Source organism: Helicoverpa armigera, chromosome 19 (assembly GCF_030705265.1).
Source record: "Helicoverpa armigera isolate CAAS_96S chromosome 19, ASM3070526v1, whole genome shotgun sequence".
NCBI lineage: Eukaryota > Metazoa > Arthropoda > Insecta > Lepidoptera > Noctuidae > Helicoverpa > Helicoverpa armigera.
This window is the reverse complement of record NC_087138.1, coordinates 2,171,451-2,192,836: the sequence shown is the minus strand read 5'-3', so window position 1 is coordinate 2,192,836 and position 21,386 is coordinate 2,171,451. Positions and strand designations below refer to the sequence as shown.

The 21,386-nt window shown below is 37.1% G+C and overlaps 1 protein-coding gene across 1 annotated transcript; it reads right to left on the bottom strand.

Moving 5' to 3' along the window:
- Positions 1–1,396: 1,396 nt before the first annotated feature.
- LOC110379770 (uncharacterized) lies at positions 1,397–3,234 on the bottom strand. Its single transcript, XM_021339568.3, has 3 exons — positions 2,923–3,234; positions 2,154–2,510; positions 1,397–2,064 (listed from the first exon to the last, which is right to left on the bottom strand). The coding sequence occupies exons 2-3, from the start codon at positions 2,377–2,379 to the stop codon at positions 1,418–1,420; spliced, it is 873 nt and encodes a 290-aa protein (XP_021195243.3). The 5' UTR covers positions 2,380–2,510; positions 2,923–3,234; the 3' UTR covers positions 1,397–1,417.
- Between the last annotated feature and the right edge of the window lie 18,152 nt (positions 3,235–21,386).

Below are 21,386 nucleotides of genomic sequence, written 5' to 3'. Positions count from 1 at the left end.
CAGAACAAAGTATATAGTTATACATATGTTGTAATGCAAGGTGTTAAAGAAATATAATGTCCTTTATGTTTTGCCATGAGTAACAGCGTACAAATTTCACCAACATTTTAATTATGAGGTTTGAGATTATAACAATAAGTCAGATCAGTTGAAACATATAGAAGGTTGTGTGTTCATTCCTGTTGGTGTCACCACTTTGGGAACTCGGACAGGATTATCTTTGTATTTGCCACAGGGTTGCGCAATATACTATATATACTGCATGCCGGGTGCAGCAACATCATAAGGGCCAAATGATTTTTTTTCATATATGCTAAATCAGTATCACGGGCAGGCAGAGGACAAGCAGTTTCCAAATTTTCAAATTTTGCTTCTAGAACTGCTAAAAACACATGATATTGTGCGTAGACATTGGGTACCGCAATCTCATGGTACGATACAGCGATGAAATTCAGGTGACACAAACCTAATCCGATTCCCCGTGTTGTTATGGTTAACGTAATGGCTTCCAGAGTATGGTTTTCACCAATCTTGGCTAGCAGTTCATCTCCTGACTTAGCTTCTGGATGTAGTGTTGACTTGATCATAGCATCGATGCCTTTATTACAATTATAATTATAAACGTGTGTGCATAAACATTAATTGTTTATGGTATGACCTGTAACAAAACAAGAAACATTAAATAAAAAAACTGTCAAAATGTCAACAAAACAAAAAAAAAAAATGTATCCAACTAACCTGTTGAATTTTGTTTATCCTCTAAAATAAGTTCAGCTAAGTCTGCTTTGGCTTCCGTTAGCTGTTCTTTCAAAATCGGAATTTCTAAATTATGTTTTTCTGTGGCCCGCACAGATCGATCTTTGTACTTCTTTCACACTATTTTTTAGACCTGTTCGAGTGTTACAACGTGCAGGTGACTTGGGACATTTGGGATGTGGAAGGGATTGGTGAATCAGGCAGTACAAAGTGATCTTCGGTGGCTTGATCCTGGGTGATGACGGATGTCTGCGAAACATCGTCTACTAAAACAAAGTGCTCCTCTATTAATTCTACGGCGTCTGGCATTTGTGACTGCGAAGACTCTAAAAATAACATTAAATTGTAGTCAATGTTTAACAAGACAATGTTTAAAAAGATTATTTGCATAAAAACTATAAATACCTTCAACTTAATCGTAATCAATAGCATTGTCGATTCCAACAATCAGAGCTGGAGCCACCATGGAGATCAGGGTCAACGACAGCATCGCTGATAGATGGCCCTCCTTCGGTAGCTAGCCTATGTTGGCGTTCTTTCGTTAAGGCCTCCCTTTGACGCTGCTTTGTGTTAACCCACAAGCGCCGTAGTTGTTTAACTGTTGCCTAAAATATAAAAAAAACATATGCATTATTATAAAGTTTAAATAATAGTGTATTATCTAATCATCGGCTAATTCTTCTACACCCGACATCTCACTGTTATCTGTGTCGTCTTCGTCTGTTTCGCTGTCCGATGAGCTGTCTTCTCCTCCAAGTGATATCACGAATTGTCTCACTTGATCTTCTTGGTGACGATCTTTCTCCCAGAAATCGTTTTCTAATCTCTGCACATGATTGATCTCTTTCTTCCAGTCTTCCACTGTTATTGACTGTATGGCTTCTTTTGTTAATTTCTCTATTTGTCTTTCAGACTGGTCAATGTTTTTGTCTGCCACCCTTTGTTTGACCAGATTCCAAATATATTCGATTGGATTTAAATCGCAGTGGTAGGGTGGCAGACGTACGACTTCGTGCCCATGTTCTTTAGACAACTCGTCCACAATATATTTTTTTTCTGGCTTGTTTGCTTTGATCAGTTGATATAGCTCGGGTTTCGTCATTTTTGGATTAAAGGTTATGTTCTGACTGGTAAGCCAATTTTGCATCTCGCTCTTCAATGCAGTTTGGTGCGGGACTTTTTCTGCCTGTTTCGAGTGGCATGGTGCGTTGTCTATTACAACTATGCCGTTTGGAGGCAAGTTGGGCAATAATTTTTCATTAAGCCACTTAACAAAATTGATCGTATCCATTTCATCATGGTATTCACCTGTAAGTAAGTAAGTAACACTTTATTTCATGCACATAAAAATGTTTACTTAAGAACCTATGGCTAAATGTGCGCAAAGGCGGCCTTACCTGTCTTACTTTTACATTTGTAGAGTAACTCTGCGCCAGGGACAAAGCCATTTTCGCCACCCGCATGCACGAGAATCCAGCGTTGACCAGGATTCGTATTTTTCATTACACTGGCATCAGAACTGTTCTGCCAGCACTTTCTCACAGTGTAGTGGGAATTAATCCATGTCTCGTCCAAATACGTGACTGGTTTCTTGTCTGCTCCAAGTTCGTTGTTTTTCTTCATACGCCGCAAGTATCTAGCCCTCCAAGCTGCAATATCGGGTTTTTGGATTAAAACCTATCGGGCATTTTTGCATTTTTTGAACTTGTACCCCAATTCGTTTTTTAAAATGAGTCGCAATGTAGTTCTTCCACCTAAAAAAATAAAAAATACATATAAAAAAAATTTACTCGGGTTGGTTTATCTGGAGGGCAAGTATATTATATATATAGCGCATGCAACCAAGTCTACTTCGCGCTATCTCTGCCCCCGTGTGAGCGAGAGAGCGATAGGGGGTGACGCCATCTTGTCGTTCGTTATGTTGTTGCCAGCAGCGTGGTATTTTATTTATGTACTTACCTACTTACTTTTTGCTATTGAGTTTTTATGTGAAATAAATAGATACTTTATTAACTACTGAGATTTGTGTACCCATCCCATTGCCTGAAGGCAACAAAGAACACTTAACAAACATTTTAAAGTTTATAGATAGTTGTTATTATTAATTAACGGTTCACTGGTGTAGATAATAGCTAAGTCAAGATATAAAAAATTAAAGATACACACCTGGAAAATTCAAATCCCTTTTGGCAGCTGCTAATAATTTTTTGAGCGTAGGTATTTCTTTTTTGACTGTGTAGAAACTGTTGACAATGTTTCTTAGAGCGACCAAGTCAAAGCTGTCGAGCTTTATTTTTTTTAAACTTGGTTTTCTCTTTTTGCCAGGTGTCGAAGGTTGAGGTGGCCACGATTAGTCATCTACGACACATTCTTTCAGCCTGTTGTCCAAAACCTACACCACTTCTCTTGCCGTCACTTCCACAATAGAAAAACTTATATCCTTCACCTATCTCTCTAGCCCTTGCACCCTTCCATTCTCTGTCTCTTGTCATGTCTCATTTCATGTCTCTTGCAGGCACGCTACATTTATTCGTCGCCTTTTCAAAACATCTGCTAGCTCTCTTCCTCTTTCAGTCATCGTTCCTACATTCCAACTCGCATACCTCAATCTCAATTCTCTCACACTTTGAGCTTGCATCTTACGTCGCACCCGCCCGTTATGGTGCGAAAACCCTTGTCCATTTCCCACAGGTGCCGGGTGCTGCTCCTGCGCGTCGCCTGTGGGGTACGCCCTAGCCCTATCGCTCATAATATTTTACTGTCCTCATGCTGCATAAGTTTCGGCTTAGGTTTTATGGTCGGCCGCCTGCCTGACACCAACCCTTTTTGGGAATGCTGTTGTGGTGATTTCCCCGTCACCGTGCGTGTGCCCCAAAGTGCAGATGATATGCACTGGCCTTTAGGTTCCCTTAGTCGCCTCTTACGTCCAATTCTGATCCGGGAACGTCACGGGGAGTTAATGAAATGAATGTATATGTATAATATAAAAAAGTAATATTCTTTCCTCAAATTACGATACAATTAAACTGGAAAAAAACTTTTATTTATTTTATACCTATGCATACAGAGTTAAAATGGGGTTAATGCGGGGAAAGTAGTACTATATAATGCTTTAGTTAGAAATTACTAGAAAATTCTGCTATCCTCAAAAAATTACATCAAATTTTATAAAAAAAGCGTTTTTGGTACTTTAGGAAGGGTATATCTCTAAATCCCGACGTGCTAGTGCAACTTTATGTTCTGGACTTCGGTTACGTATCAAATAATCTATACGAAATTATATATTTCACCTTTGCACCAAAAATGCTGTTGACCAGTGATATTTATTGAGTGTTGTGAGGTTGGCACTACACTAGTGGCAGCTGCGTTCTATAGTCTATGATGACTTTAAGGAAAGTTTCCTTCAACCTCGCCTCAAACCTCAAAACGTAACGTAACGAGGTTACGTTGAAGATATTTCTATGTTGTTTTTCACTATTTGCACAGTTTTTCACAACTATTTCTTCTTAGTTTTGAAGCTATGATGATGTTGTTTCGGACTTTTCACACTGCGTTTTTGTTAAGCGACACTTTAATAACTTTTACGAATATTTTTGGCGGAGCTGACAGCAATACGTGTTTACCATCCGAGCACCGGAAACGGATCCGCATTGATGATCCTTATGCCTCCCTTGCGCAATAGTGACGTCGATATAGTCCTCTCCAGCACCAGCCCTGCTGAGACGCCGATCTCACCACCAACGCGTTATATTTCAAGTACTCACGAATATCGGTTGAGGGCTGAGGCAGAAAGCTCTGTGTTGCGCGTTTGAAGTTACTTTACTCTTTGGCACTCTTTGGTTTGGAGTCTGGACAAGTATTAAGCAATGAGCGAATCAGTGTTGCCAGCGGCAGATAGCGCTGACTATGTTATTATGTGGATTATGATGCTATTAATATACCACTTTTTAATTAACACTTTTTTGATCATGCTTTACTTCAGATCTGATTGACATTGCATCAAAAATTTGTGCAACATTCTGCAGGTTGATGTTTTTTTTTTTTTGCAGCACCTTTTAGGGAATTCAAAACCTCGGATATAAACCCCACATTACAATTATGCGAAGCCTAAAGTCTTCTAAGAGTAGAAGGATGGGGAATGATAACTAATTTTATATAAAAAAAAGGTTTTGCTATGCTCTGATCACGATTTTGCGTTCCGTTTTTGCGTAGCATGCGTGGTTCCAGAGATGTACAGATCAATTAACTGATATCTAATTAATATCCGGTGAGATTGTACCCTCATTAGCGTCCACCCTGTCGTTCTGCGTTCTTATCTATAATTCATTAACCCTCATTAGCCGTGCTATTGTATAGGCTCTATTGTTCATTAACTACCTCACTAAGTGTTCTGAATGATCAATAAAACACTCTGACTCATTTTTAAATTTTGTAACAATTTTTCTAACTGTTATTTCTTATAAAATATGACTGAAACATCTCATCTACTAAAATATCGTTGTACAGTGTATTCCCTGTAAATATGCTCGTAAAACTATGCATTGAACTTCCATGAAACTTATATAGCAAATACATTAAGCAATATTCGCCGCAAACTGAAGTCCACTCATTCTGAATCCTTTCAACATTCCAGTCCCATCTTTTACAGTTCCTTTTTAAAAACTCTAGATGATATCGTGCAGGTGCTCGTCCAAATGAATCAAAATATTGACCGATGCTATTCGCACCGATGTGTAAAGCTACCCAAGGGGAGACTGGTTTATCATCCGTATCTAAATTGCATATTATATACGTTGGTACATGGGTATACATGGGCAGTCTATTAGCAGCATAAACATTATTTTCTAGGTTGGGATTGAAAGATGCGGAAGAAAAAGGCAAGATTCAACCACACGGCGTTTATTTCCAGACTGACAGCACAGATACGTTTTACACAGGAATGACATTCATAATAACAATGACAGTGACATATCAAGTACCTGACATCACACCTCCACCGCTATTCTATTAGGATCACAATATGAAAAACTTATAACTAATTAAACCTTACGATTTTTAACACTACTTAACACTGATATTCTTATGAACAAGCTTATATATCATATCTTTTAACGGGTTTCCGATTCCGTCTGGGATAACAATTCACCGGTGACTCAGATGGCAATGGAACCTTAGGTGAGGACTGTTCAGCTTGTTCGCTCTGATCAATATTATTTTTAGCCTCTGTTTCTGGCAGAGATAGTCCTTCTGAACCCCCACTTAACGGCTCGACAACATTCTCCTCACCTTACTGACTCTCCCTTCCGACCGGTAACATCCGAAAAACGGGACCTGCCACAATAGCGGTAAACGGATGGATAAAATGAAACATTATACACGTCTTAAGTCCAAAGGGTTGAAATAAAAAATGAAAGTGTTGTTGCCAAAATTTAATATACAGGGTTACTGGTAAGTAGACCGCATCCTTTCAGGAGGTGATAGTATAGGTCAATACAGACAAATTTGACCCAGGGATACACTGGGCAAAAGTTAACCCGTTTCAAGATAATCGAATTTTAAGATCTTTTCTTTACAAGTCGTCTAGGTACACGTATACATTTTTATTACTAGTTAAAAGTCTCGTAATTGCGGATTTTTGTGTGTTTTGTGACTTTTTGGATAGCTAGATAAATGTAGATGTTTTTTAAGTATTCTGCACAAAAAAATGAAGAGCAATATTTTTGAGAAAATATCTACTAAAAAAGTAATTGCTGTTCGCTATAATTTCCTCTGTGATTTGTACAGTTTTATGGTTTGTTATTATGAAATGATTCATCTTCTATCTAAAAACACACAAAAATCCACAAAAACGAGACTTTTGACTAATAATGAAAATTTATACGTGTACCTAGACGACTGATCTTGAAATTCGATTATCTCGAAAAGGGTTAACTTTTGCCCAGTGTATCCCAGGGTCAAATTTGTCCGTATTGACCTATACTATCACCTCCTGAAAGGATGCGGTCTACTTACCAGTAACCCTGTATATTGATTGTACGCGCTTGCGTGTTCAAATAAAAATGCGAATACACAACTTATTACTGGTTTATATTAATTATCAAAACTTTACAATGAATTATTCACTCGAGATTAGGTTATACAATTTAGACTGCAGAGATGCGTTGGACCCGTTACGTATCGGCAGTGGTGTTGATCTCGACGGCCCGTGAAGGCAAGTGACGAGCGCCGCTCTCGACGCCTCCGTTGTCGCCCCTTCTCCAGCGCGCCGGCGTCACCGTGGCGGCCTCCCGTTGGATGACGCAGGGCGCAGTTCGAATCGCCGTCTGCGATTGGCTCGCGCGCAGGTGGCGTGATGCGCGGCGGGCACCTCGGTGTTGCCAGGGAGGAGGTCGGATTTCAAATAATGTCTAATATATAGAAATATTTTAAGTCAACAGAATCACATTAACTAATGATCAGCTAATTACTGACATTGTTAAATCACATTCACTAATGATCAGCTAATTACTGACATTGTTAAATCACATTAACTAATGATCAGCTAATTACTGACATTGTTAAATCACATTCACTAATGATCAGCTAATTACTGACATTGTTAAATCACATTCACTAATGATCAGCTAATTACTGACATTGTTAAATCACATTCACTAATGATCAGCTAATTACTGACATTGTTAAATCACATTAACTAATGATCAGCTAATTACTGACATTGTTAAATCACATTCACTAATGATCAGCTAATTACTGACATTGTTAAATCACATTCACTAATGATCAGCTAATTACTGACATTGTTAAATCACATTCACTAATGATCAGCAATGACATTGTTAAAAAAGTATTTTTTAACTTTTTCGCTTTCAGCGATTGTCTTTGTAATATTGTATACGAGGGTGTTTGTGCTGTCGCAGATGCTATTCTTATTATTTTTTACATAATATTTAATCCTCGTGGTAGCATGTTTCCAATGATCAGTAGTTTGAATCTTACGTAGTTTCTTCATATCGTACATTTCAATTTTTATGAGATGCGTCGCTTGGTCTCCGTCGTCAGAAATAGTAGAAATGTATGATACGCCATGTCTAGCAGTTCTCGCCACAGTCGACGATAATAGTTTGTTCTTCTTTATTTTTGGTTCCACTTCAAAGAAATGGTCAATCGCCTGCAATTTCATTTTTCCACCATCGCATGTGTTATTAATGACGATGTCATCCCTCTCTTCTTCGTGATGAGGGCCACTCTCCCCTCATCCAGCTCATGTTAAAGTACGTGTAGTAATATCAAGTTTTATCTTCTTACATGGAGGACTTTTAGAAGATCCAGGTTCTTCGATTTCTGAAATAGTCAGGCGAATAACACATGTTTTTTTTTTATCTTCGGAACGAATCTAATGAAATTACATAAAAATAAGTAATAATAGCAATTGATGTTTGATTGATTGATTGTATGTTATTTATGTGAGGATACAGTGTTATTTATTTCATCAGGTAATTTAATATTACCTTTGGAAAGATAGAAGGAATCACTCCAGGTTTTAAGCTTTTCCGAGCCTCTGTTCGATAATATCCAGGTTAGAAATGAAGTGTGCGAACCACAGAACTTTTACGTAAGTTCCCAGGTACGTAAGTTTACGTAAGTCCTCACCTCAAACCATTTTTTCTTCAACTCTAAATCCGAAGGCAAACTGGAAATGTATTTTTTTATTATAATAATTATTTAGTGTGTTTAGGCGTGAGAATAGATTTTCGAAAAAGTTATTAGTTTTGGGAAGAAATCAGGGGACCTACGACTACTAGTAATCTACTCATAATGCAGGGGGATTGTAGATAAATAGTGAATTTTCGAAATATTTAGTGATACAACAAACAATAAATCCAGTAGGGGAAGTTCGGTCAAAGTGGATACCTTAAGGTATTTAAGGTTATAGCAGAAAAGGTATACAATACAAAAAGAAAATAATTATCACAAATCAGTCTTTATTTATTGCTCTAGCAAATAACATTAATATTTAAACAATAATCAACTGCAATTAAAATTTTAAAAAAATACGAAAGTATTTCCTTTGCCCGAGTAAAGTGAACATAGTACTTGGGCAAAGTCAGTACCCATATTCAATCTCTGAAATAACTTTGATAAACTGAAAAAAAAAACATAACTTGACCAGGAAATTAGAAAATTAATATTGGCAAGTATCACAGGAGAACAATCTTCAAGACACAATTGTTGACAAATGTCACATTGAACTCAATTTTCAATTGGTTAACCGTCTTCTTCAATATATATTTCACCGCAAAAAAAATCGTAAAATATCCTTAAATTCTTTCATTTTCTTTGGTTGTTTAACCTTTTTAGCGGTTCTTTTGTCTCTCTTTAATGATAACAATAGAAGATACGTAATTAAATGTATATTTTAATTATTTAAAATAATTAATTACCTATTACCTGCCTGTTGCCTACGAGTAGGCGAGTAGGTACCCTATTAGACTAGACGCTAGTCTAATCTTTTTAAAATTCTGTTCTAAGTAAGAATTCTTATAAAATATTTTGACTTTGGCAGGTTCATTTAAATCTTTCATAATTTTTATGATTTTAATGTCACATAGCTTAACCTTTTCACCTTCTGTATTCTAGTCATCTATACATATAATAAATCTGTAGAAAAGTAATTTTTGTACATTGAAGAAATTGACAAAAAAAATAGCCAGCATGTTAAAGGATAACTAACAGAACCCATTTCCATCATTTTTGTAATTTTTGTCTGTTTGTCTGTTTGTCTGTTTATCTGTTTATCTGTTTGTTCGTTCGGGATTCACGTAAAATCTGCGAATTCAATGCAGACAATGCTTATATACAAAAATTCTACGTAACTTGGAGTATTACTTAGTTTTTGTTTCATCGAAATCGATTCACTCTATCAAAAGATATGTTTAATTTTGTGAATTCAAGATAAATATTACGACACGCAATCTGTTTGTCAAAACTGTACATTTGAATGTTGTACTTATATTAGTTGATCGGCCTATTATTAATCTTTACACAGAAAATCACACCTTTATAAGTAACTTCGGAAGAAAAAAAACATGAAAATTTTGTTTAGCCAAGGTTAAAGTAGCTCCATCTGTGGTAATCTGTGTTAAATAAAATACATAAAATTTGTCAAAGGAGCGAGGTGGTAAATGACAATAAATTACCATACATTCTTTATAGAGGATTATTATTTCAACAGATGGAGTTGTGTATTTTCCGTAATTCACCATATTTTAACACGTAGTGTAATTTTTTGATAGACATTTCAATAGTGTTTGTCAGTTTGCCGTGCCACATCAAAATCCAATTATAATTATTACCTTGATGAAAGGAAAATTAATAGTTCTCAGCCAAATTTAAAACGGTGCCATCTAAATTATTTTTTGAACATTATGTCAAAAATGACGACTTTAGTATAACAATTAATTATCATTTAAAGTTACAGATGGAGTTCATATCAGGATTTTTTCATAAACATAGTTTAGCTTATCTTCCACTAATGTGGTGGCCTTAAAACAAATTACTTTGAGTGAGTAGTATTAAGTAGACCTTAATTATTTTTTCTGATGCAAAATATGTAAACTTAATCCTAGAAGAAAGGAGGATCTGTCTCTCGCAAGCGCTGCTAAGCGTGAGGTAGGTAGGTAATGTAGGATTCTGTAGCTTTAAGAACAAGCCCAGATACAAAGTGCAGATAAGAAATGGGAGCTTTCTCGATTTAATACCATACACACGTAAAATGCTTTATGCGTCTGAAAACGTACAAATAGCGCGTCGCATACCAGAGACATGCTTACTTTCAACTTCTGATCGCAAATACACTGGTCACGATTACGAACAGTCTCAGTAAGACCCGAGCCAAGTTTAAAAAACACCTTTTATATAAAACTAAGTTTGATGTCATTCAATTGGTCACGATTACGAACAGTCTCAGTAAGACCCGAGCCAAGTTTAAAAAACACCTTTTATATAAAACTAAGTTTGATGTCATTCAATCACAAAGACAGAATTGTTTTCTGTTGCAAATCCTATCCACCTGTATCCTATCCTAATCCAGTATGCATTGCAGGTGTGCATTGCACAAAAACCAATGGTATCCTATTCGAGAAGTCAAAAGAGTCGACCTGCCAACGTCAGCTTCTGCGCTAAGCAAGTGTTCTTAATAGTACCATCAGAATTACATTCATCGTTGAATGAGGTGAATAAATTTTCAAAAACCACAATAACAGTAGGAGCCAAAGCATATGATCGCTTCATAGAGCTCTGATTGGCCCTAGGTGACCAAGTCAGGTCTGATTTGTTCGTTCATCAGATCTTTGAAAGTGTTTCGGTGGATACTTACTGTCGTCCTGTGTGACACAAAATATGGTATATAAACGTCCTCCGCAAGAGCGAAATTTTCCCGGTGTGCCGTAGTGACGCACAGTATACAACACTTATGTTTCTTTCGATTTGCTGGCTCCACCAAGAAATGGCAAATTGCAAGCGTACATTTTGAAAATCTTGGCAAAACTGCAGGTTTCAAGTACGAACACATGAAGTGGACTCTCACAGATACGTACATTTTGCCTATTCGTGAACTAATGCAAACATTTCGGTGGAGTCCCGGCTTAGGCCTCCCCCACATTAGGCGTGCGCGATCCTCGGGCGTGTGAGTAGCGCGGGCGCCGCGCGTGCGTCGCGAGCGCGCTGCGTGAGCGTCGCGTTTTGCTGCCCTGCGGCATTTACCTACAGCGTTTAACTGCTAAGGCGTTTAGCGGGCGGCGGGGATAGCGGGCGAAGGGGTAAGAACGCAACTCGAGCGCCGCGTGCTCGCCGCGAGCGCGTCGCTTGCACTCTTCACACATGCCGCAGGGCAGCAAAACGCAACGTTCACGCAGCGTGCTCGCGACGCCCGCGCTACTCACACGCCCGAGGATCGCGCACGCCTAATGTGGGGTCAGCCTTACCATAGTGAGTAAGTGCACAGAAAATTCCCGTCATACAAGTGTTTCTCCGCAGTAGTGAAACTATCCTACCCTATGCGCCTGCTGATGATGATGACTCATTTTATCATCCATCCAGCTATTCCCCAACTATGTTGGTGTTGCCTTCCAGTCACCGAATCTGTTTGAGTACCAATATTTTGCTTGGAGCGACTACCTATCTACCTATCTTCAATCCAGTCTCACTACACAAGACGATATCCATGGTGAAACTGACAGACTTTCTTGCTTCTGATTAGTCGCAGCAGCTGCAGAAAATGTACAAATGACAGCTTTGTCAGACTCAAAGCATATAGACATAGATTATAACTGTTTCCTGTGAAAATTACTTACGCTCCATACGTAATAATTTTCCAAATTGGCTGACTAGATCCAGAGATATTACTAATTATACTGTCACGTGAAAGAATGCACCTACGGGATAAGTAGTATTTTGACTATTCTATATTGCCTACGCAGACGAAGTTGCGGGCAACAGCTAGTATAGTCATAAAAATCACTATGGCACATTGGATTAACAATATATGCGTTTCCTTTTTTTCATGCGTTCTTTATTGCCGAAATGTATTGGTCTGGAACATAGATGGAACTAATTTGAATAAACGATTTTGAGTTTGAGTTTGAGAAAGGACCGGATTTTTTTAAAATTTCCTTTTCAATTGTAGAATGTACCGCGTCACCCTCATCTTGAGTATGGCCCTTTATAAGGAATTTGTGGGTCATTGATTTTATTTTCAAGGTTTTTACCGCAAACAAATATAGAGAAAACATGTATTGGTTTTTTTGTTGCCCACAACATATAATTATGAAAAATATTATGTGAGGCAAATAAAACAATAAATTAATCAAATTAAATTAACGTAATTTCACTTGAATTAACGTTAAATGAGATCAATCAAATTACACTTCAATTACTGAGATCAAATAAAAAATTCAATCAAGTACAATAGAAAAAAAAGTTTCAGCTGAATGATAAATAATTATTTAGTTACTTTCATGTTTTTTATTTATCAAATGGAAATGTTTGCGAAGAAAACATAGCATATCTAAAGTGTCGTCTGCCAAACTGCAGCGTATTTTAGAGGCAATATAGCCAGCAGCAGAGAATGCTCTTTCGGCTTCCACACTAGTCGGTGGTATTCATTTTACCTCCCTACTCAGAGACATTTAATGATTACTTAAGTCACTTCTTAGAAACGGAAAAGAAAACATCAACCTGCAGAATGTTGCACAAATTTTTGATGCAATGTCAATCAGATCTGAAATAAAGTATGATCAAAAAAGTGATAATTATTGGGGTTATGTGGATTATGGTGGTATATTAGTCAGCGCTATCTGCAGCTGGCAACACTGATTCCTCATTGCTTAACACTTGTCCAGACTCCAGACCAAAGAGTGCCAAAGAGTAAAGTAACTTCAAACGCGCAACACAGAGTTCATTGTATATATACTGCCACAGCCCTCAACCGATATTCGTGAGGACTAGAAATATAACGCGTTGGTGGTGAGATCGGGGTCTCAGCAGGGCTGGTGCTGGAGAGGACTACATCGATGTCACTATTGCGCAATATTCAACAATTTGTGCAACATTCTGCAGGTTAATGTTTTTATTTTGCAGCACCTTTTAGGGAATTCAAAACCTCTGATATAAACCCCACATTACAATTATGCGAAGCTAAAGTCTTCTAAGAGTAGAAGGATGGGGAATGATAACAAAATTTCTCAAATAGCGATATCCCCTTGCCGAATAAAAGTATAATGTCAAAGCAAAAGATTTTAGGTCGTCACTAAGTCTGTGCCTTTGTTTGATTTATTTTTGTTCAGTTGCTGATGAATATTTGGGACACAGTTCGTTTCGACAGATTGTGCCTTTGTTTGATTTATTTTTGTTCAGTTGCTGATGAATATTTGGGACACAGTTCGTTTCGACAGATTGTGCCTCTTCATAATTTTTACATTTTTCTTTTAAAATTGCTAAGTGACATTAAATTATTATTAATCTTCACCTCTCCTCTTTAGAGGTTATTGTGAGGTTGGCACTACACTAGTAGCAGCTGCGTTCTGTAGTCTATGATGACAAATATGACTTTTAAGGAAACACTTTTGAGGTTAGGTTGAAGATATTTCTATGTTGTTTTTCACAATTTGCACAATTTTACAAAACTATTTATTACTAGCAGCCTCCGGAATATTAGTTATCTCCATCATTTGCCAATCCTCCTGGTCCTGATCCCTATCGTTTAGCTCACGTCTCAACTCCTTCACGCACGACCTCATCTACCGATGAACGACCCGTAGCAGCCTGTTCCAATGCGCTTATTCTGGCCTCGAGGCCATTGATGCGATACTCAATATTCTGGGAATATTTCAAACGTCTACCTGTTGTCGTTATTGATATCGAGCAAAAACGAGTAATAAAATCAAAATACCTACTACCCGTCTGTTTGAAGTTTGCGAGTCGCGGCCATGTGTCGCGGCGGTATTATGATTTGAAATATGACAATACTGTGCGGGCGAGCGCAGGCGGGTGGTGAAGCGAGTGGTAGCGGTAATTCTCGCAAAGTTCAAACAAACGCGTATTACCTATACTACATAGAAAATGTGCTTTTACTTACCCGATCTATCGGAACAGGCTGCTCAAATTTATCCAAAAATTTCAGGTATTCGAAAGTCCAACTTTTTGGGCAGTATATTTCATCTGTACCAGCACCCGATCTTCGTGATGAAATAATTTTCTTCAACTCTCTTCTGTAGTTAGACCGTAAAACGTTGATTTTTTTTTTGACGTCCTCTATAGTTGCCCCGGTTTTAATTTTTACAAATATATCGAGGAGTTTTAACAGAGCGTCGTTTCTCTTGTATTTATTACAATATAAAGCATGTGTTTTATCCCATAACACTGGCAAGGACTCGAACGTGAGGATGAACTCCTTTTCAATCTCGATTGACGTTAGTGGGGGCCCAGGTGATGCGGGCAGCGCAGGCGGCGGGCATTTTGTTGTTCACGAGCAAAATAGTCTCGCAAACGAACTACGAACTCGCGAACTTCACCGAAAATCAACAAATAGCATTACCAATTTTAGATGGTAATAAGTGATTTTTTAAAATCTACAGTCCTACATATTTTTGTAATTGAATTTGAATAAGAAATAAAACAGTTTATTTTAATTTCACATTGATTGTTCTTCGTCTAAATTACAAATTAAAATAGTGGCTAAAAACTGTGCAGGGGGGTTGATATTATTTTGATACCTCGCATAACTTAGGTACCAAATAATGGTCATAACATGGGCGCAGCAACCTGCAGTTCTGCGCCCAATGATACAATTACAGCAATATTCGACTATTGCTTGTCGACCTACTTGTGATGAGTCAACTAAGATATATGCAAAATACACTTTGCTACTTATATGATGGCTGTGAATTTTCCCTCGTAATAACCATACCGTTTCAGAATTTAGCCCTAATTCTGTGATCAATTGTTGATCAACCTCCCTGCACACCTCAACAACATAGGATCCATCTTGCCTAATCACCGTAGTATGAGCGGTCTTGTTTGAGTTGATACACACCCAGCGGTATCAAAATCAAATCATTTAACTCCTAATCTGTGGAAAATCATGGAGAATTTCACTATTAATTGTTATACTTTCAAACTGGGCCCGCCTTCTATTTAAATTGTTTTGTTCTACAAAATCCGCCAATAAATTATTTCTAAACATATTTTCTTGGATTATAGAGATTATTATTCTATAAACAATATAAAAAAAACACATAAAATAATCAGTCATTTCTTTTATAAACATGAACTTAGGCATTAATCAAAATTATTCTTATTTGGAATAACAAATCAAAGACTACAATATTAGGAATAACAATAATACACATTCATCAGTCTTTTCGTTACTTAATTGCAATTGTTACAAAAATAATTATTCATACCCTTGATGCCACACGTTTCGTGAGCCCATTTGTTACAAATAGCACATTTTAGCCAGTCTACCTGTATGTAAATCGATCTCAGTGGCGTGCACTTGGAGAGGCCTATGTCCAGCAGTGGACTGCGATAGGCTGATGATGGTGATGATGATGAGCCAGTCTACATTGCTATTCAGATAAGCCCCTCTACAAACAGTGCATTAGTCATCATTTTTTTGCCTTTTTTATGGTGATATTTGCCTTGCTTTTGCCCTTAGCCTTAGATGTAGATAGAAGGTAAATTATACGTTGAATCTTCAGCTCCAGAGCTATCATCCGAAGTATCCGATTCTTGGAATGAAAAATCCGAATCCGACGATTCTGAACACGACTGTATCAGCTTTTTAATGTTTTTAGATGTTTTCATCTTATTATTCTTTATTGTACACAAAAACATTTAAAAGACACACACAACACAGAGAAGACATGTACAAAGGCGAGCTTAACCCAGAACTGGGTTCTCTAACAGCAAACCTTAGAGCGATAGAGAGATGCGATAGGGAAGAGAAAATTTTAAGTGCACAACATTAAACAAAACAGAGGTGAAATTACATAACATAAAATATATACCTATAAATAAAACATAAAATATAATAAATAAATAAATACATACATACAAATAAGGTCATGTTGACAGGAAATGTTCTTTAATTCGTCTCTTGAAGACATCTAACGATGTGCTGTCACGTATACTGTGAGGCAGAGCGTTCCAAAGCCTCACAGCGCGAACAGTGAAGGATCCATCATAACGGCTCGAAGTATGAGGAGGGATACGGAGTAAAAGAGATGAAGAGGAGCGACAGGGTTTGCCTCTAGGAACAAGGAACTCAAAGCGTTCCCTAAGATAATTTGGAGCGTTGGGATTGTGAAGAAGAGAGAAGAGAAAAGACAGAATATGAGCATCTCGACGCTGCCGAATTGGCAGCCACTTCAGCTGGCTCCGGAATTCAGACACATGGTCGTATTTCCGGTGGCCAAAAATGAAGCGGATGCACAGATTCTGCAGACGCTCGAGTTTGTTAAGAAGTTCCTCAGTCGCATCAAGGAAACAGACATCAGCATAATCTAAAAGAGGGAGAAGAAGCGACTGAGCGAGAGTAATTTTTGTTGAAAAAGGCAGGAACTTCTGGAGACGTTTGAGTGACTGAAACGAGCAAAAAACTCTTCTGCTTACTTCTGCAACGTGTGAACCCCAGGATAAATGACAGTCCATAATTACCCCCAAGTTCTTAACCGTAGAAGAGTATGGGATGGCAACGCTATCATATGAGACCGGTGGTGGAGAAGACAGCTTATTGAGGAAATATCTGCCACCAATAATGAGATCTTAGCCTTCTGATTAGGTTTCTTTTTAGCTAATAGCTGCTTCTCAGGCGTATCATTTTTCTGGAACGATTCTGAGTTTTACTAGGCCTTTGGATATGGTCGGATGCATTCAGGAGATAAAACCGTGGTTGACAAATTTAATTCTGAATCTGCTATTTGTGGAGTATAGTTAGAAGAGATAGCAGCTGGCGTTTCAGCGTATCATTAGTAGATAGTATTTTAGCAGAATTTCCAGGAGCTCAACTACAGGTCTGTCAGTGACAAAAGATGTCAAAAAATCATCTTTGGTAAAAGTATTCCTATTAAAAGGATGAATACCCGTTTTCTGAAATCCTGCGATCGCATTTTCCATAGAAAAGCGGTAGAAAATGTGATAATTTTTTTGTTATTAATTTCATTCTGGTAGGTCTCTTATCCTTGGACCAAGATATTCTCGGTTTTAGTACGAGTTAGGAAAAATCGTTTACTTCTCATGAATGGAAAGTGCCAGGATGAAGTAGGTTTTATCACGGGCTCATAAGCAGCTTTCCAATCGTAGACTGGTATCGTTTTTAGATCAATGCATGTTCCATTTTCCTGTAATACTTCCGTGTATTCCGAGGGAGAAACAATGACTTCTTTGGTTCTCAATGTTGTTTCTTTCGCAAACACCCGGTCGGGAGGAATGAAGAACCTAACCACTGGAAAAAATATTTTTATTTTAGAGGACTTAAGATATTTTAGAGGAGTTTGCAACTAACATTACTTTTAAGACTGATTTTACTGTGTATTTAAATGCATGATTTTTTGTTTTGTAAAATAAATAATTTATTTGTGTAGATGTTTGGCGATATGTAATGGGAAAAAAATGAAAAAAAAAAAGACAAGTAAAAATAAAGGTTTTATTAGGAAAAATATACATATATGTTGCCTTTTGGACACATTATGCGTTGAAGAACTACCTAATCTAACAGTGAAATGCAGCAAAACAATTTCTTTCTTTGGTATGGCAAAGAGCAACAAGGCATTTGGTGCACTCGGTGCGCGAAAATCCTTTACAACCAGGCAGTCTGCATCTATTTTTCTTTTCGCATCTTCTTTCGTTGTGGTCGACATCATCCGTTCTTACATATTTTACTGGCACAGGGTTGAGTGTTACGACGAGGTTTCTTCGCTTCAAATTCTCTTTCAATATTGCTACTAGAGGGTCTTCCTCTCTTTTCAACGCTTTTTTTATAGTAACATAAAGCCTCTGCCAACTCTGCTCTAAAGTCTGCTAAAGTCATTCAAGATTTGAGCAAAGCCGTATTTTGACCAGTATGATCGGATACTAGGGTAGTGGAACACCGACATGAATATGATAATACCTCAAAATTTTCGTATTTCTGTAGCAGTTACGGGCTGGCAACACTCTCTTGGATAGTAAAAAAATTGATCTGTTCGACAATTTTTGTAATAACAGCGTCATTTATGAATTTAGAAAAAAATATCGAATATATGCTCATATGAAGATATGCTCATGAATAGTAGTGTTTGAGAGTGAGATTTGTTTAATCTTAGCTACATGTTGCTCACCAATAACAAGTGTTACTGCATCTAACAAGCAAGGTTTGATGAGGTCCTCTCCTATAGTGTGTGGTTTTTTATTACGTGCGATGCGATACGCAATTTTGTATGAAGCTTGAAGGCATGATTCATTTGCTTTCTGTATATTGCCTGTAGAATCTATGCGCGAAGATTTCAGAATCTTCTCCTTTTTCTTAAAAAATTACTTAAAGTGAGTTGGGGAAACTCAGTTATATTTTCTGTGTTTACATTAATATTCAAGGATTGTGTACGCCTTCGATTTAAATGATTACTTTCTACATAATCAGCAAGATCATTATTCACATATAAAAATCTTCTAATATTTGTAAGAATTAATGTGGCATCCTCTCTGTCTCTTATACGCATATGAAAACTGTTGATTCGTGACGCGGCAATGGCAAAGTCTATCATAATACAACATCATGATGTTATGTAATTTCGGGGAAGGAATAGTAAATAAAAACATAAATTAACAATTGGTTCATTATTTATTAAAATCTTCATAATTCTAATATAAATACTTATTTAAAAGTTCACCTTTATAATAATTTTCATAAAAGTAATCTAATTTTAATAACATTTCTATTATAAATTGTTCATCTCTGTATACATATACCACTTTTAAATCAATATAGGTGTATATCACTAGGTTACAATATTTTCTATTAGTGCAGAACAACTGCCCCTGAATTTGGTAATAGTATGGAGAATTTTTCTTTAAATTCAAAATACCATTAATTTCATATAAATAACGCACACTTGTGGAGGTTATATTTTGGGATCTGCTTGCATATGGGCATTTTATTTCTATGGTAGTCTCTGAACCCAACAATGCATCTGGTGAAGCTGCAAGATGAGGCCGTTTGCTGATGAAAATCCCACAAGGCTCTGCTATGAGGTCATACATTTTACAATATTTATCTAATGCAATTTTTTCATTTATAATGCCGTGGCTTGTCCCTCTGCTGAAGAATGTTTTCTTTGTTTGTTGCAATTGTTTTGCGTAGACCTTCATTGTTGTCTCTCTTAAATGACATATTGCATGGAAAGTGCTAGCAGTTACATATTCCTGCCTTTGGTTATGCCATTCATCACTGTTTCTTTGAAAACGTGTTTCCTCTTCAATTCAGTTATTTCTGACACCAGCAAATTTTTCAAGATTTTAGATTTTGGATCTTCTAAAGTATAATTGTGATCAGTCTCTAAGCTATAGGGATTGGCAGGTTCATACATTTGTTTGAGAAGCATGGAGCTATTAGGGAAATTTAAAACCAAACTTCGAACCCTACTATCATAGTTGATTTTGTTTAGTGTGTTGACAGGATAGGGCACAAATATTACTGGTAAATTTCTTCTCGGTGCAAATTTTTCTGCACGGATAGGTGTTCCAGAATATCGGGACGTGGTACATGAAATTGCTGCAACTTCTAAGTGCAGGTTTCAAATAATAAAATCTGTTTTACAGGTACCATATAATATATCCCAAATAAAAGAACAGCAACAACATGTTTACATGAAGCATTATTTCCGCTACCTGCTGGACACTCACAGAGTGCCTCCATGATGTTTCCACATTCATCGAATTTAATATCTACACTATAATGCAGTTTCTTCATACTTTTTCTGCAAATCCCTTTGATATATGTTTCATTTGATGAGGTGTGGGATCGTGCTGTAACTAAGTGTCGAGATTCATACAATTTGCATTACAATTAGAAATATTATTTATATGCGTATTTTGTTTAAACCCCGGCTGTGTTTCGACAAAATACCCAGGAAAAAATGTATTAGGTAATAAAAATATTTTTCACAACATGTTATTGTTAGAGTATTGTACTTAACAGAAACTTACTATGATAAATAATGTCTTATTTTCAATTATCTTCAAGTGTTGGTTCTTTGTAAACTTGTGTAGTTTCTACTTTTTCGAAGCTGTGTATACCGAGATGGTAATGCTGACACACTTCCTCTTGACACCTAAAACAGCTTCGGCTGCGCATCTCTTTCAGGACACCTCCAAATGACTTGGTGGACGGCCATTGTTCCTTTAAAAGATGGAATGCAATTAGGTAACATGCTTGCTTTTCGTCTATGTCTGTGACCTCCACAATTTTTATATTTTGCAATTGCGCTCTGGTAATTTCAACTTGGAAAATGTCCCGATGTTTATTCCCTGGGTGGATTTTCATTTTATGGTTTAATGTGAGGGTTTTTGTGTGACATTAATTTTTACGTGAATAACTAAAACATATCAATAATTTTACGGTTCGAACCGCCGCCTGCGATTGGCTCGCTCGTAGGTGGCGTGATACGCGGCGGGCACCTCGGTGTTGCCAGGGAGCGAGTACCGCGCTTCCCCAGCATTTTGCCGCCGCCCGACTGTGTTGCCAGGCGGCGCAGGCCGTAACAAAACACATATTACAATCAACTCTTTATGAAAGAAAAATGAACATATGAGTACTAATTACTTAAGATAAATATCACAACTAGGTGCAGCAATACAGCAACCAGGTGTTATCATGTTATAATCAAACATCATTTAGATATTTTAAGATTATTTATTAAGAGCACAATTATCATGATTAAAATCAAGATCAAGATCAGCCACAGACATGTTTAGTAGTGAAGTTCCTTATTACTAGTGTTGTCACCGACTAACTAAACTATCATAGATTATCTTAAACTTACTAATACAACACCAGGCTCAAAAAATAATCAACTTTGGTTTTAAATCAGGGA